The 17,500-nt window shown below is 44.1% G+C and overlaps 1 protein-coding gene across 4 annotated transcripts in view; it reads right to left on the bottom strand.

The window, feature by feature from the left end:
* Positions 1 to 13,749: 13,749 nt before the first annotated feature.
* gripap1 (GRIP1 associated protein 1) overlaps positions 13,750 to 17,500 on the bottom strand; it is a 38,095-nt gene continuing 34,344 nt past the window's right edge. For all 4 annotated transcript variants that reach the window (XM_084366014.1, XM_084366015.1, XM_084366017.1 and 1 more), the window contains 2 exons: positions 17,179 to 17,351; positions 13,750 to 16,905 (listed from right to left, as the gene is read on the bottom strand). In XM_084366014.1, the coding sequence (XP_084222140.1) occupies positions 16,825 to 16,905; positions 17,179 to 17,351 (254 nt within the window). In that variant the 3' untranslated portion in view covers positions 13,750 to 16,824. The remainder of the gene's footprint in view (positions 16,906 to 17,178; positions 17,352 to 17,500) is intronic.

Genomic DNA, 17,500 nt, shown 5'->3' with positions numbered 1-17,500 from the left:
AAACATTTGTGATAATGTAAGAACTCAACTCAACAACATGTAGAACAAAGGTCGAGTCGTTTTAGACATTTAAATGAGAAAATCTGACGTTTTACATCTTTAAAATTTAATCTGTGATCATTTTGTCTCAACTCGGCCGACTCCTCATCATTTATTCTGTTGCCGGCTGTTTTTGCTGCCACGCACCGACTCTCCTGTCATTTCACATCCCGCCGTCCTCCATCAGCTGCTGACCTGTTCCCACTCTGCCTCACCAGCCCTGCAGTAAATACAGCGGCTCATTTCCATCCCCTCCCTGCAGGTCGCCTCCTGCGAGGACACTTTCAGTTTCCCGGCCTCCTGTTCTGCCTCTCTGACCTCTCTTTGAATAAGTTTGTCTGTTTCGATCTGCCTGCTTTTTGACTTTTGGCTGTTTTTGACGTAAACTTTTCTCCACTCTGCTCGTCTCTGTGCGTCAGACAGGTTATTTACTGAGCCTGCACACACTCTCCAGTCATAACTTACTCATACTTCAAGGTGAGAATTAATACAATTCCTGATTTTTTATTAATTATTATTTTGAGACTTATTTGGACCTCGTCCTGCTGCTAACTACTGAGTCCTGCTGCCGTCTCAGACCTGCATCTGTACGATCAACTCAGGACAAAACAAAACTCTACTGTTACCTAAAAATATAAAGAGGATACGTTATTTATGTCCGAAACCTCCCAGAAACTTCTCCAGACATTTATATTTAGTAGCCTGATGTCTTCACTGAGGTCTCCTTAAGAAAGGACTGAGGCTAAAACACCGTCTGAACATTCAAATATCAGATCACCAGAATCTGTAGTGAGCCACTCCACACACACACACACACACACGCACACACACACACACACACACACACACACACACACACACACACACACTGAGCCGGTCCTCCGGACTGATGCAGATATCATCTTGACATGCTTGATCTATAATTAAACGTCGTCCTCAGGATCAGATCAGCTGCACGAGACACACAACGCCGTCCTTCCTGTGCAACCAGCTACTGTTACACACACACACACACACACGCACACACACACACACACACACTCTGTATGTATACGTGCTCATGTGACGGGGTTGAAGGAACGTGTTTCTTCCTGTATCTGGATCTTGAACTCCTGCTTGTCCTGTCGTCGCTGCTGATGTCCGGTCAGTCCTGACGGAGGTGTCCTCAGCATCACAGGACACTTCAGGCCCCTCACTCGTCTTCTCTGGTGAACAAAAGGGTCGTTAATATTTTATTCAATCGTCGTGTGATTATTGGGATGAACTGACCCGGACTGTGACCTCAGTCATCGTCATGAGGTCCAGCAGGCTTCAGTGTTTTGTGGATGCAGTTATATCGTTGCAGCATCGACGTCACATGAAGTCACATCACAGGACGTCCTAATCTCACGTGAGGTTCATTAACCACGTGACGCTACGACAGTTTTGTTTCTTGAGACAAAAGGACAACTCATCATTTTCCATCACTTGTGAGTGACACGCACCAATCACCATCATCCTCCATCAATTCATCAAACGCAGCAGGGACGACCTTCAGAATAAAATACACGCCCTGATAAAATCACCCAGATCAACCTACAGTGATTCATTACTTCCACATGGTGAAAGCTGTTTAGTTAAAACCTCGTCCATCCCCACGGACACACTCACCGGTCAGTCAGCAGAAAACTGAACAACTTTTTAGTTTCCAATACGTCCCAAGATCCCAACACATCAACTTGAAAATGTAATTTAATGTAATAGTTTATTTTGTGATTTGGCTCTGACAGACATGTTTGCTGCAGCTCTTGTTTGTTAACTACATAGAAAAAAAGGATTATTTTTGTATTTTTCCAAACACAGCACATTTTATTACATTCACCCTACAGAAGCTACCCTGCATTCAAAATGTTGCTTAATTAAAGCACAAATCAAAATATACTCAAAGCCAAAGTAAAAGGCCGATGTTCATGATGTGGAACGGCTCTGTTGAGAATAAAATACTGATGCAGTCAGTTAAATGTCACTAAATATTGATGTTGATGCTAACTACTTTAATAGACCTGCTGCTGGTAGGCTGTGAGCTTCACAATAAATCTGATCTTTACCTGTTATAATACGATATTATATTATAATTATAACACTATATCATACTATAATTATATCATAATGTGCCTGTTGATTATATTTGGTTGTATTAATCTGGATCTGAGTCTCTGTTAAAGGAATTAAATAAAATGAAGTGAGTGAAATAAAGTCATTTATTTACCTCCATCTTCTTCTTCTCTGAAGTTTCTTGTATTGTGGTGGAACAGCGCCCCCTGGCTTCCAACAGAGCGCCAGTCCGTCGGTCAGTGGTGAGAAGTGGTACTGCAGCCTCGGGGCCGCCCGGCGTCCACCGAGCAGAGTCCAGGTGAAGCTGCTAACTTTGATTAAAACACAGCAGGGAGTGGACAGGTGTGGACGGTGTGGACAGGTGTTCAGGAGAAACACTGCACGGTTAGTTTTACCTGCTTCTTCACAAAGAAAGTTACTAAAGTCATTAAATGGAACAAACTACAGAGCTAGCTAGTTTTCTACTGTTGATAATAGTGTCGGCTCACAGCTAACTTTAGCTAGCTAACAGTGATGGAGGAGGACAACAACTACAGCAGCCGGATGTTAGATGATCTGTCTCTCTGTCTGCCTGTCTCTCTCTCTCTGTCTCTCTCTCTCTGTCTGTCTCTCTTTCTGTGTCTCTCTCTCTCTGTCTGTCTGTCTCTCTCTCTCTCTCTTTCTCTCTCTCTGTCTCTCTCTCTCTCTCTCTCTCTCTGTCTGTCTGCCTGTCTCTCTCTCTCTCTCTGCCTGTCTCTCTGTCTCTCTCTCTGTCTCTCTGTCTGTCTGTCTCTCTGTCTCTCTCTCTGTCTCTCTGTCTGTCTGCCTGTCTCTCTCTCTCTCTCTCTCTCTCTCTCTCTCTGTCTCTGCCTGTCTGTCTGTCTGTCTCTCTCTCTCTCTGCCTGTCTGTCTGTCTCTCTGTCTGTGTGAAGACAAACAGACCTCTGGTTTGACATTAATGAAATGTTTCTGTGATATAAATTCATCATGTTGATGAAGTAGCTTATTAATTAACTGCTTTTTATGGAGGAAACAGGCTCAGTCATGACGTTTGTGGACGGTGGACTGTAACTGTAAATTTCTCACATTATGAACTAAATGGATCATAAAGGTAGAAAACTCACTAATCCAGAGAGGAAATCAGCTGTGTGATAAAATGGACAGAGAGAATTAAAGGAGGGACAGTTACAGATAAAGAGAGGTGGACGGTGGACGGTGGCTCGGCTGAGAAAATAATTAGAGATTAAAGAAAAGGACAGATAATGTGGAGTTTCACTGAGCTGCACTGTAGAAGAAGACAGAAGTAATTATGTGTCCGTCAGTTTAATGATCCACACACTGATAGAGACGAGTCACGTCATATATATATATATATATATATATATATATATATATATCAGGCAGCTTTATACACACACACACAGATTTAATAGAAAGAGGGATGAATGAGAGAGAACAAGAAGGAAGGTTGAATTAAAAACAGACCATAAAACACGATCATATATTCTTGCTGCAGGCTGCGAGCTCGTCCAATCACGTGCTCTGAATCTGCAGGAGCAGCCAATTAGACGATAGGATGTGACAAGAGTTGACTCTGCTGTTTGATGCAGATGTTATAGAAAATAAATAAAATGAGGTGAGTGAACTTTAACAGGAAGATCTGCTTTTATTTTCAGATTCAAAGAAGCTTTATTAGCAGCCTCATTGTTGAACAGAGGTTTGTTGACACAGGCTGTACAAAGTTTACAGAGTGTGTGTGTGTGTGTGTGTGTGTGTGTGTGTGTGTGTGAGAGAGAGAGAGAGAGAGAGAGAGAGAGAGAGAAATAAGGCAATAAGGTGTGATGACACAGATAAGGCTTGACATTAGGTAGAAAATGACAGGTTTCAACATGGCCGCCTGTTGCTGTAACGTCCAGGAGAGATAGATGTGGATGTTCAGCAGCAGTGCTGGTTGTTTAACCACCACTGAAGCAAAGTTTTCACCTCACATTACTTGTGACAGTTCGACCACAAGATCCTTTATTTTTATTTGTGTTACTCAGGATCACTGCTGCAGTCAGGCTGATCGACAGGAGTGAAGATAAATCCACTTTTTAATCCCACAAGTTGAACAGTAATCTCTGAGCTCTGCTCCCGTCGGTGAACAGCTCCAGGTGTTCATTCCTCCAGATGTGAGCAGCATCACCAGGCCTCCTCACTCAACACTGTGCAAACGTCTTGTGTTTTATACAGAGTTACATAGTTTACGATGCAGACCGTTGTAGTCTGCTGCGTCGCCGACACGTCTGCTAAACAACAGTTAACATGTTGAGGATCAGTCGACAATTGATGAGAGGTGCTCTGACACGTCTGTGAGGAGTTTTTAATATTTGTTTGAACCTCAGTGATGCAGCAACAGCTTTATTGTCCACTTCCTGCCCACACTAACTACAGTGTGTGTGTGTGTGTGTGTGTGTGTGTGTGTGTGTGTGTTAGTGGAAAGTTTGGGGTCCTGTTGAAACCTGATGCTGTCTGTGGTTCTGCCTGTCTGCGCTGCTGATCCTCTCTTTGTATCAGACTTAACTGTCACACACCACAGCAACATGAGCGTGTGTGTGTGTGTGTGTGTGTGTGTGTGTGTGTGTGCTCAGTCTTACCTGTGGCTTCACCTGTCCATCTGTCCTCCCTGACCTCTCTACCTGTTCAGACTGTCTGTATGTTCTTACCTGATGTAACCTGATCCTGTCTGTGTGTCTGTCTGTGTCTGACTCTTGTTTTCATGCCAGAGTCACTGAACTGACACACTCAGTGCTCAGTGATGTAAATGCTACATCAACAAAAACCCTGAAAAACTGTGTATTAATAACATTCAAACTGTAACAGAAACAGACTTAAAGGTACAATATGTAAAAGTTTAAAAAATGAACTACAGTTATCAACAGGATGTAAAGAAATGACAGTTTCTACATTATGACGTCTGGATTTTGCTGCAGGGATATCTACTTATGTTAGCATGCTAACCAACTAGCCGCGGCCTGTCCTGTCTCCTAGCAGCACTCTGTAGCTCAGAGCTGATCGTCTGACAGCCTGTAGTTTATAAAGCAGCCAGTTCACTGCTGAGTCCAACAAGTCGACAACATCAACTCACTGAATGTGAAGAAAGAAATATTTTGACACATATTTTCATCATAAACAGAAAAATCCAACCGTCTGAACTCAAGTTTCTCTGTGACTGAACTCAGACGAGCTTCATCGCCTCGTTCACTCATCGTCAGACAAACTTCATTCAAACTGGACACAAACTGAACCACAGTCACCAGAACAGTGTTGGTTCGCCTCCACAGTCTCCTCTGGTTCGGTCCAAATCAATCCTCAGTACACAGAGTAATGTGAAAACTGGCCACTTAGCTCCATGGCTAACTGAGCTAAGGTTGGTAATGGCAACAAGTTGCTACAGCAAAGAGTAAAGTGCGCAGCAGGCCGAGACGCTGCCCACTGTATTTTTGGTGTCTTTCATGTTGAAGCGTATAAACTTTATAAAATCCTTTTTGGATCAGCTGAGATCATCGTCACAGAGCTGAGGACCGGCTGTTCTTCTGACACTATGAAAAGACTTTTTAGAGGAACGTGGTTCTCACAGGAAGCCACGCTACAAACATGATGATCCTACAGAAGATGATTAATTCCTGTAGATGAAAAGATGAAAAAGTCTCAAACTGAACTTGTTGAACCTGCAGAGAGTCTGAACACGAATCTTGGGTTTCATCCAGCCTTCACCATCCGACCCAGTTATCAGTGGCCTTGTATCTGATTCAGTCCTGATTCACTCGTCATTAAACGAGGATCTGTCTGCGAGGCGTTCAGGGCCAGCGATTCTTTCAGCCAGAGACAGCTTCATTATGTTCAGCGTGTGTCTGTCAGTCTACCTGTCGTCCTTATCTACCTGTGGATCAGACGGTGACACGCTGAGCCGACAGTCTGCCGCTGAGCTCCGGCTTCATCCCGCGTTCAGTTTGTGTTCAGCTGTCAGACGTGTCGACGACGCGTCTCGTCTGCCAGCTGGAGGCTCGCGGTGTTTTGTTTTACTAAACACTCATTTGGCATCAGTGTGATGCGTTCAACAGCAGCAGGCTGTCTGCTGCACTGATGCAGGACAGATAGATACACAATCTGACCGTGATGATCATTTTTATTGTAATCTGTCAATAAATTCTGTCTTTCTGATTAATCATCGACTCGTTCAGTCCAGAAGGTCCATTACAAGTTCACACAGACTGAGTTCAGCAGAACCACCTTCAGTTTCCAGTCGTGTAAAATGTCCCATGAGAGACTTCATTAATCAGCGACATCATCCCCTTCAGATCAGAAATTACATTCATGATGATGAACAACAGAGGACGAGGAGCTCCAGCTGTGTCTGAACTCACATTTGAACATCTGGTCAATGTGATGAGAAAACACATTTTCAGTAGGAAAGCTGAAGTGTGTGTGTTTGAGTGCGTGCCAGCAGGACGGAAACACGATCCCGCCGCCCTGATGAAGCCTCATTAAAACCAATCAGATCACATAGCAAAGAGAGAGAGAGAGCGGGAGGGCGAGGCGGACGGAGAGCAGGGTCATGTGACCTGGTAGTCAGGTCAGTTTGTGAACACACACGCAACAAAAGAGTCGACAACACACACACACCTGTGCCAACAGAGGAACACGAGCGAGCACAAAGCAAAGTCAGGCTGCAACTAAACAACAGTCAGTTCAATATATGAGACGTCAGCCACCACAGTACACACTGACTGCACACGTCTGCTGCAGCTTATATCAGGTTAAACAAACAGTGATAATAAGAATAATAATAAGCCTTAGATGGACCGGCACACAGCAGGTCTCATCAGAACATTTATAGACACGTTGGATATGATCCCTACACTTTACGGAAAAGAGTGATTCTTCCCAGAGGCTGACTGCTTTGCCTGGCAGGGAGGAGATCAATGAGTCCTGCAGACTCCTGCTGCACAGCTCGCTGCAGGACCAACTCTACTGGCTGATGTCCTATGAAAGGTCACCACTCTGGTCTGTGTTGCTTTAGATGTTAGCCCGACATATAAAGTTAACCAGCAGAATGATCGTCTCCTCCAGACTTTAGACGCAGGTTTTTAATCATGTGAGTTTTTTAAACTTCTTGACTTTATGTGTCAATACTTTCAGGACTCGAAAGTAGCTCGTTTTTTTTCCTGGTTTGACCGGTTGGATCAGCCGTGAGCACAAAACATTGGCATCTTCATAGCGGAAATAACTCCTGCCCATATCTGCAGTTCTTAACGGTGACATGATGTCATGTGCAAACAACCTATATCTGTATTATTATTATTATTATTATTATTATTATTATTATTATTATTATTATCATTATCGTACACTGCAAGAAAAGAACAGTAGTGTTCCTCTGACCTACTGTCCATCACAACATGAATCATGTCTGAAGCACATCTGATCACAGTCCATCTCAGAGATGTTGAGATGTTTCAGTCTGAGCGTTCGGACGGAGAAGAAAGAGTCTGAAGCTGCTGGAATAACAAACAGAACAGCGAGAAACAGATTGAGAGAAATAAAAGAACAAACTAATGAAATCAAGACAGAAAAAAAAGGAATGAACAAAAGACAAATCGCGTAAAGAAGAAAGAAGACGTGTGGAGTGTTTCTGTAATCAGACCTCAGGCTGCTTCTTCTCAATTACAGCCTCCTACACTGCTCAGTGTGTGTCTATATAAAGACATGGACATCTCTGATTGTACCTGTGTGTGTGTCTGTGTGTGTGTGTGTGTGTGTGTGTGTGTGTGTGTGTGTGTGTGTGTCTTGCCGCAGTGCCACATCTCTCTCCTCCCACTCTGAAGCTAAAAACAAACGCAGCAGCTCTCATTACACACACTGAGAGTCCAATCAATACACTGAGGCCTCTGGGGGCCCACACTGCACTCTCAGTGTGTGTGTGTGTGTGTGTGTGTGTGTGTGTGTGTGTGTGTGTGTGTGTGTGTGTGTGTGTGTGTGTGTGTGTGTGTTGTGTACACTCAGCCATAAGTCGGTCTGTTTAAGGCGCAGAGTGTGAAGTTGAGCTTCAGTCTGATAAACAACAAACATCAGAAGGAAGATCAAGGCGATGCATTCACTGTCTTTATGTTTGCTGTCTTCTTCTGTGATGCGTTCACTGTCCTGTTTTGTGTTGTGTTTGTCTTCTCTAAGTGCTTTCTCCAGCGATGCATTTACTGTCCTTGCTGGTGATGCATTATCTGTTTTCTCTCTCTAATGTGCTTATTGTTTGTGTCTGAGCTGCGTCTGCTGCAGCGTCTCTGTTCTTCTCTGGCCTCGTCCATCGCTGGAGTCTGACGGTCAGCGACTCCTGAGGCCTTCACTGTCGTATCGCTGTGGTTTAAAGGCACAATGACGTAGTTTGTCCCCTCAGAGCTGCTGTTAGACATGTTGTTTGTGACATGTGGGAGGAAAAAACTTTACGTCTCCATGTCTGTTTATTGTTTCCCCATTAAAGCAGCAGTCTGTAGGACTCAAGGACAACAAGTTCATACTGTTTTACTTTGTTTATATGTGGCGGACCCTGCCACCTCTCTAGCTTCAAACAGTGTTGTGGGACCTTATTTTCCTCTGAGAGCAGCTTGTTTATTCAGTTATGGAGACAGTTTGTATTATTACTTCATTAATATGGTAAATATTAAAATTCTGACTTTGAATTTCTTCACCATGCGGCTTTAAACACGCTTGTTTCTTTACCTTAGCGTCCTCAGTATAGCTAGCTAGCTTACTTTGTTTCAAGGCTGTGGAGACGAAGACACTTTGAAAGCACGGGGATGTGTCGGTGGTGATTAACTACATCAGCTCAATAAACAGAGTATTTGCTCCGTGGACCAGCTTCGAACTTTGCCGTTTAGTGATGCGTTTACTGTCTCCTCTGGCGACGCCTTCACTGTTCTCTATCACAATGATGAAACTTTGTTGAGGCATTTACGAGCCTCTCGTGATGCGTTTACTGTCCTCTCTGCTGCTGTGTTTACTCTCTGGCGATGCATTCGCTGCCTTCTCTGGCCGTGTCTTTATACCATCATGTCCGGCGGTGCGTTCACTGTTCTCTCTCTCGTGATGCATTCACTGTGTTCTTCGGTGACGCGTTTATACGACAATAAAAAGTGTTTTCTCTTCCAGGTGGCGTTTTTTCAGACATGTTGTTGGTTTCTGTTGCGAAAACAGGATTCTGTCATCACACACACACACACACACACACACACACACACACACACACAGTCTATATTTAGCAGACTGCTGCAGGAGAAACTCGTGAATTTTTAACTCCTCTCTCTCTCTCTCTCTCTCTCTCTGTCAGACATTTGGGGATCGCCGTGGCAACCCCCTGGTTTCCCGTGGCGATTAGAGAGCCCTGTTACATCATCGTCATCGTCATCATCCTGTCCTCACACACGACTGTACTTCTGTACTTGTGAGGACTTTCATTCAGACTAAATGTCCCATTAACATGTTACAGAAACGCCTCTAATGTTTCACTTGGCTGATTAGCTAACCCGCTCCCTCTTCCTCTGGTTGGCCTGCATCTACCTGCGCTGTAGTTTACCTGATAAATCATTTCATACCAACTCACCTCCCAGTTCACGTCATGGATTTTATTGAAAAAATTAATGTTGAAACTTATATTAAATTCATGCGACCTTTTCTAAAATCCTGCAGCTGTTCTAGTTGTGATTCTCTGTATTCTGAACCAATCACTTATTTTTCACAGGATTGTGTTGCAACTTGTCCTGAACAGCCAAGAAACCCTAAGAAACATTGATTGATTTCAACAGCTGTAACAGTAATCAAATTAATAACAGGAAGTCTTCATGTGAAAGTGTTCATAAATCAAAGATGTTGTGTTACTTTGAAAAACTTCACACAGAGATTTTCCTGGTTTCTTCGTCCTGGTTTGTAAAACAAACAGCCAGCAGGTGGAGCTGTGACAGCACGTCGTGAGCTGTAGTTTCCCCAGTAAACACACCGACCTCTTCGACTGTCGCAGCTGCAGTGTCTCCGGGCTCGTTAGAGGACCAGCAGCCCAGAGACACTCTGCTCTCTGGTCTCTGGTCTCTAGTCTAGTCTCTGTTCTCTGGGCTGCTGGACTCTGGTCTCTGGTCTCTGGTCTCTGGGCTGCTGGTCTCTGGTCTCAGGTCTCTGGTCTCCTGGTCTCTGGTCTCTGGTCTCTGGGCTGCTGGTCTCTGGTCTCTGCTCTCTGGTCTCCTGGTCTCTGGTCGGTGTGTTTCCCGGGGAAACTGCAGCTCATACCGGGCTGTACCGGCTCTTTGGCCGAATGTTTGATTCATGGGCCTCAGGACCAGCTCCCCTCTGACAGACCAACCATCAGCCTGTTTGATGATCTCCTCTCCTTCCACCTCCTCCTGCATCATATTTTCTCCCTCCAGTCTTCAGTTTCACCTCCTCTCTGTCGTTTCTCCTCGAATCTCTTCTTTCACTTCACCTCCTGCCCTTTACCCTCCTGTCCTCTCTCATCCCTCAGGTCTCATTTCATTTCTCCTTGTGCTCCTCTCATCTCTCCTCTCCCCTTCTCTCCTTTCTCACCATCTCCTCTTTCCTCTCTCCTCCTTTTGACCCCTCCTCTCCTTTCTCTGTGTCCTCCTCTCTCCTTTCATCACCGACACGCCATCAGAAAACTGTTTTGAAGCAGATTGAACTGTGACGGGTCAGAAGTTTGACAACACGTCCATGTTTCCAGTTTCAGTCCAGTGAAGAAGCTGAAACAGTCTGTAGGTAAACTGTCCGGCTGCTGAGTCATCAGAGTTGAACAAATCAAGCGCACCACAGTCAGCTGTGAACGCAGCTTCTCTCTGTTGGCTGATGATGGAAACGTTTTCTACTCCTGATGGATGAAGACGGATCTCGTTTGTCTCTCGTCGTTTGTTTGTTCAGAGATGAAGATGAAGTGATGAAGAACGTCGAGCAGCTGAACGAAGACGAGAGACCAAAGGTAACACACACACACACACACACACACACACACACACACACACAATCTGGAAAACTACTACTTACCTGTGCACAGGTACAGTGTGATGTACCAGTAGCACCACACAGGTGTTACAGAACGAGACACTGAACACAGAATTGTTCGCCTGCCGCGTACGAACAACAAGTTCTAGCTCCTGTGTTTTACTTCCTGTTTACTTCCTGGTCATGCAGCCACTGAGCATGTGCAGTAGAGTTTCTCTGATTCAGTTTTGCGCAACTTTGAAATCTCTTTTCTGACCTCGAGGGAAGTTCAACAGATATAAACCTGTATAAAGAGGAGTGATGCAGTGTAGTGATGCATTATGGGTAACTGGGTGGATGATAGTGTTTTGAAAACAATAACAGAGAAGAACCTGCCGAAAATGTCTGACAGACAGACACACAGACAGACACACACACAGACAGACAGACAGACAGACAGACAGACAGACAGACAGACACACACACACACACACACACAGACAGACAGACAGACAGACAGACAGACAGACACACAGACAGACAGACAGACAGACAGACAGACAGACACACACACACACACAGACACACAGACATACACACACACAGTCGGCCTCCCTCTGAGGTTTCCTTTAATTAAAACCACATTTTAAAGAGCTCATCACTTCCTCCCCCTCAATTAACCCTCGGCCCCGGCCAATCAGACGCTATCTCGTTAAGGCGGACCCCGTCAGCAGCGAGCGGTCACCTCTCTAATCTGTCTCTCTCTGCGGGACAGGAAGTGCCGGACAGCTAATTAGTGCTGAGCGAGGCGGCGTCTCCCCGCTGAGAGCCCGAACTCGACCTCCATCACCAAACTTTACTGAGAGCAGGAAGACAAGATCCTGCAATAACAGAGAGGATTGTGGGAAGGGAGGGGAGTGTCCGTCTGTCACCGGAACAAAAGATCCAAACTTTATTCAACTTGAGCTGGAAAACTTCTGTTGAAGAGATTAACACCATGGAGACGGTCAGGAGGTAGACCGAGCCCTGCAGGACACCACGTGTGTCTTCGTCAGTCTGAACGGGACAAAGAACTGAAAGTGCAATAAAGACAAACACTATTAATGTAGTCCAGGACATAGACGCAGCCGTGAAGGTAATATTAATCAGAGACATCAAGTTTTCATTCTTCTGTTGCCTCAAATGAACCAAACTTCATTCACTTTTTATGAAAGTTAATTTCAAACTGTAACTTTAAGTGTTTATTTAAAGTGTGAAAACAGAGACGAGTCTCCTCCTCAAGCTTACAGTCCAGGACGTAGACCGAGCCCAACAGAACCATGGTAGATCTTTGACACCTTATAAACTCCTCCAGCGAAAAAGAAAAGGAGAGTTTACATCGACAGAGACAAAACTGTGATTTCTCATTAAAATATTAATATAAAATATGACGAGGACTAAAATCCCCCAAAAGAGCTAAAAATACCATTTAAAGACACGAGCCTGCAATTGGTGCAAATGTTAACAAAGGAAGATTTAAATTAATGTATAAAACAACACGTGCATTAGCGTTTATGTACTCCAGGACATAGACTCGGCCGTGCAGGTGAGACTCATTTCAAAGAGACAAAGTCTGACAGCTGTGACTCGTTCTTTGTGTTGTCGCCACCAGATCGAATGGAACAAAAGAACCAGACTTTTAGCAGATTTTAGGGATTTAATGTTCACACCTTAAGATCGACAGGTGCGTAGACGGCCGACAAAATCAGGAAAAAGACTGCAGACTGTCCACTTCACCTGAAATTAAGTTTAATGACAACGTTTCAGTACTTAGACCTCAAGATAAGACAACCTGATGAAGGTCTAAGTACCAGAATGTTGCAGGAGACGTTTTCCTGATGGAGTTAATTAGAAAAATGTAACTTAAGTTAACGTGTTAAAACACTTCATCCCTTGTCTTCAAACATGTGGTCCAGGATATAGACGGATCCCGACAGGAAAAGACAAAACGTTTTTCCTTCAGCTGAAAGAAATGTTTTTCTTCTGTCTTGTGTTTCTCGACATGTTTCCGCCCGCAGAGATTAAAATAGAACCAAAGATCCAAAATGTATTTAATGAAGATGATTTGATGAGTTCAGTGGAAACTGCAGAGACTCTTCTCCTGTTCTGGGTCACGTCGCTCCAAAACACATTCAGATTTTATCAAACTGTTCAGACATCAATCTTTTTTTTGTGGATGATTTTAAAAAAGCGCTCGGTTTAAACGTTCATGAGAAAAAAATGTGAAAAAACAACTTTGGAGAAGAAACTGGGGACAAAAGGTTCGAGGCAAACCTGTGACTTTCAAAATAAAAGGCTGTATGTCAGCGTGCACTCAGACTGAGTGTTCAGATCAGCTTTATGTTGCAGCTTTCTGCTAAAAATGTTAAAATTCACTTTAGTTAATATGATATTCAAGTTTTGCCTTTTAGATGTATTTCTAAAATCCTCATTTATCTTCGTTTTATGAGGTATTTAATGTAGATTAATGTGGAAAATGATTAAAACAATACAATAGAGCTACAACATAACAAGTGTGTGAATACACCGCAGGCTCATTGTTGATTTGCCGTTTAAAGTTGAGCAGAGAGAACAGACACGTCGTCGTCTTCAGACAATATTTTATCATATTTTCAGGTTGTTACAATAATTAGCGTCATGATCATCATCAGTCTCATAAATAGATCCGTTGATTCTTCATACAGTTAAAGTCATATCACAGCGTATATATACAGATTTAAACATTACAAACAAAAACAAAGCAACAGGCCGAGTCGCTGCCCAGCACGTAGACTGATCCCGCTCAGTCAGCTGCAGAGAGAGAGAAGCTTCAGTGTGTTTTCAGTGCAGCTCGACCGGCTCGTTTAAATCCACGTCAGTAATGTTTGTTTTAAAAGATGTTCAACACGAGACTCGTTTCCTGTCTCGAGTCTCTGAACACGTGAAGCTGCAGCGAAAACAAGTCGAGTTTCTCTCCCTCACATTTTAAAGTCTTAACATCAGACTGAAGTGTATATTTCTTGCAGTGTACAAACAAAAACGAAGCAGGAATATACAGGCAACAAAAAACACAGTCTGGTACAAGCATGATGTCCAGGATATAGTCAGTGCCCGGTCACTAGAAGCAGCCTGTGGCAGACATTCCATCCAGGACGTAGTCAGAGTCCAAGACATGAAACAAGGCAGAACAGACAGGAAGTGTTCGACTGACTTCCTGTCAAGATAAACTGATCTTTTACAAACTCACAGAACAGAAGCAGGTTTAAAGATACATCCAAATAATAAAAGCAGGAAGTAGACCCGGCCCGACAGATGAATACACTCGTTTTTACTGCACCGTGTTGGAGGAATGGAAATGTTACCAAAAACTAACAGTGCAAGATAAATTACAGTTCATGTGATCCAAGATATAGACACGGCCCAGGAGATTAAAAAGCTGAATCATCATAAACCAAAGCAAAGAGACGGACGATCGGCTCTGTTCACAGGGTCAACATCAGGTTCTCGGACGATGGAGGGCAGCGAGGACTAAAGACTCCAATCAAACTCGTCACTTTCAGTTTCCACGTTTCATTCAAAAGACAAATAAATTATAAAGCAGCGGCTCGTCGACTCATTCTGACCAGAATGTTAAAGATTCAGCCGTTAATAATCATGTGACTGAAGCTTGTCTCCAGTTTTCATGCATTTACTTTTTTAATTTCAAAATAACTGATAGATTGGTGAACATTTCTTTGAGTTAAACCACTGATTAATACGCCCTAATTACAGTTTATGGATGAGGACTATGAATCCAGCAAATAGTCCCAGCCATGATCCATTTTACATCAGAGTGTATGAAAAGTAATAAATAACAGAATGACCGTCTTCATCGAGCTGCTGGAGAAGAAACATGCAAGTCCAGGAAGTAACCACGGCCCGACGTGCGAACAGTTGATAAATGAAAGAGAACATACGAGTACAGTATGTTTGCGCTCCATGACGTAGCCACGGCCGACACCAGCCGAGTTTCAAAACAAAGTCGACAGAGAATAACGGCTCCGTCGCGTCACACTGAACGCTCAGAAGCTCCGTGTCGAGCCGACGTCGTGAAGCTTGAAGGTTTTGTGTCTCCTGTTGATACCGACTCTGAAACAAAATCTGACTCTGCAAGTTCACGTGAAGATGATCTGGACCTTCAACAAGACTGATTTTAGATTTTACACCAAAATGAGCCTGTTTGTTGGTTATTTAAACGCAGCTACACCTAAAGAGAAGCGTTTGATTCCTTCCCACTGCCAGGAGACGAGTTTCACGTTCTACGTCAAAAACGTGCCGAAGAAACAGGAAACAGTAGAAAGCAACAGATCGTTAAGTAGCTAAGGAGTGAGACATCTCGCTTCTTTCTCCTCTCTGTTGAGAGTCGCACGTGCTCAGTAGCACCTGGTCCTGACACACACAGGCCTGTGACGATGCCACTTGAGACGCTCCGCAGACTGTACGATGTTGGAGCTGCTCAAAGGACACGGATTTAAACGTTTTAGCAACACATTTGTTCGGGCGATGCCTCGTGTATCCTGTTTCTGTTCTGAGCACTAATTGTGCACGTCGTCAGATATTAACGTGATATGTTTAAGTATGAATCTGGCCTAAAGCATCGTGTTTGACAAGGAGGCAAAAGAACGTGTCCACCCGGCTGTTGATAGTCGGCACGTTAAAGACAAAGGCCCGATGTCGGCAGATTTTTGTGTAACTCGTCTCTTCCGGTGTCGTCGTGTCAGAAAACACTTCAGTCAGTATGAACAGGAGACGAGTGTCAGTTTAGTTTTCTGAGCTGAACTGTAACTCGTCCGGAGCAACGACAGTTTATTCTGACATAAAAACGTATTATTGTCAACACAACGTCCACACGGGGCTTTCAGCTAAATGTCATGGCCTTCATCCACAGCTGATCTTTGCTCAGTCGTCATGGAGATGATTTAGTAATCGCCTGGTAGGAAATAAACCATCTCCATGACAACCAAACAAACAGCTTTTTCCACGGTGACGAAAGAATCAAACTAAAAACTTGTTACAGTCGCTGACACAAATCAGGCAATCCAGGAAATAGACAGAGGTCCCAGGTTGTTAGTGTGATTACGTTGCAGACAGGAAGCTCAGGAAGTAGCCAGATCACAACAGAGTTACTGCACACAGCAACCAATGAAATGACTCTGTTAAGTACAAGGCATGTGTATTCCAGGACGTAGCCAGGACCCAGCAGACAGACATCAGATTCTTACAGGTGAGTTTGGTCAGCGAGTAGACACCACCGACACTCCGTGATAACGTGTGTTTCCAGGTCATAGCCAGAGGATCTGAGTGGTGCAGTCTAATTACAGTACATTCAATAGCAACATAAGAGCTGAGCACAACTTTTCCATTCCCTCTGCTCGTCTCTCTAACTTCCTCCCTTCACTGCTTCACCAAAACACAACAGAGGGTAAATTCCAGAGTTTAGTCTCAGCCCAGCAGACAGACTGAGGTGGTTGAAATCATTGGGCTCCAGTCAGTAGTCAGAGCCCACAGCAGGTCTTAGGTTGATGAATTCAGAGCGAAATGTTGTTTCCAGGTGTTAGTCTGAGCCCAGCCCACATCTTCCAGTTGAGGTGATCTATAGTGAGAAGGAAGGGAATGGACGGATGGAACCAGGTGATAGTCTCATCCCGACCCAGCTGCTCCACCACCAGGACTGCTCTCTTTACTGAGACGGACTAATTCCTGGGACAAAACCTCCAGGTCCTGCAGACAGAGACGGCGTTTGGTTAGAAAAATGACATCATGCTTGTCTCCATGACAACCAGGCACCTCCATCCACTCATGAAGACCATGTGACCTGATCAGAAGCTCCAGAGGAGATCAGTGAGACCGTTTCAACTTCTATCTGACGAGTCGTCACAGATATTTAACTCAAACATCACAAGTTACATGAAATATCAAACGCCAACGTTAAATTATTACATTGACATTTTTTATGTGTGTGTGTGTGTGTGTGTGTGTGTGTGTGTGTGTTACCTTCTGCAGGTGCATGTTCTTGGTCAGCTGCTCCTCCAACATGTTCTGCAGCTTCTTGTTCATCTCTCTCAGATTCTCGTCTCCTGGTTTCACCAGATCTCTGAGGACCGAACCCAGACCTCCTCGTTCTCCCTGAGAGCCTCCGTGACCTCCGACCGCAGCGCCCGACACATCTGAGGAGGAGACGACAGCTGATCATTCTACTAGAATCAATAAAACACTTGTTTCTGATTGAGTTCCTCTGATGTCACTGAATCAACCTGCAGCTGATTCACTTCATCTGGAATATTATTTTAGATTAAAGCACAAAATAATCTGAAGG

This window comes from Pagrus pagrus (assembly GCF_965226575.1).
Source record: "Pagrus pagrus genome assembly, chromosome: 11".
In the NCBI taxonomy this organism is placed as follows: domain Eukaryota; kingdom Metazoa; phylum Chordata; class Actinopteri; order Spariformes; family Sparidae; genus Pagrus; species Pagrus pagrus.
The sequence above is the reverse complement of the archived record's forward strand: the minus strand, read 5'-3'. Positions and strand labels throughout refer to the sequence as shown.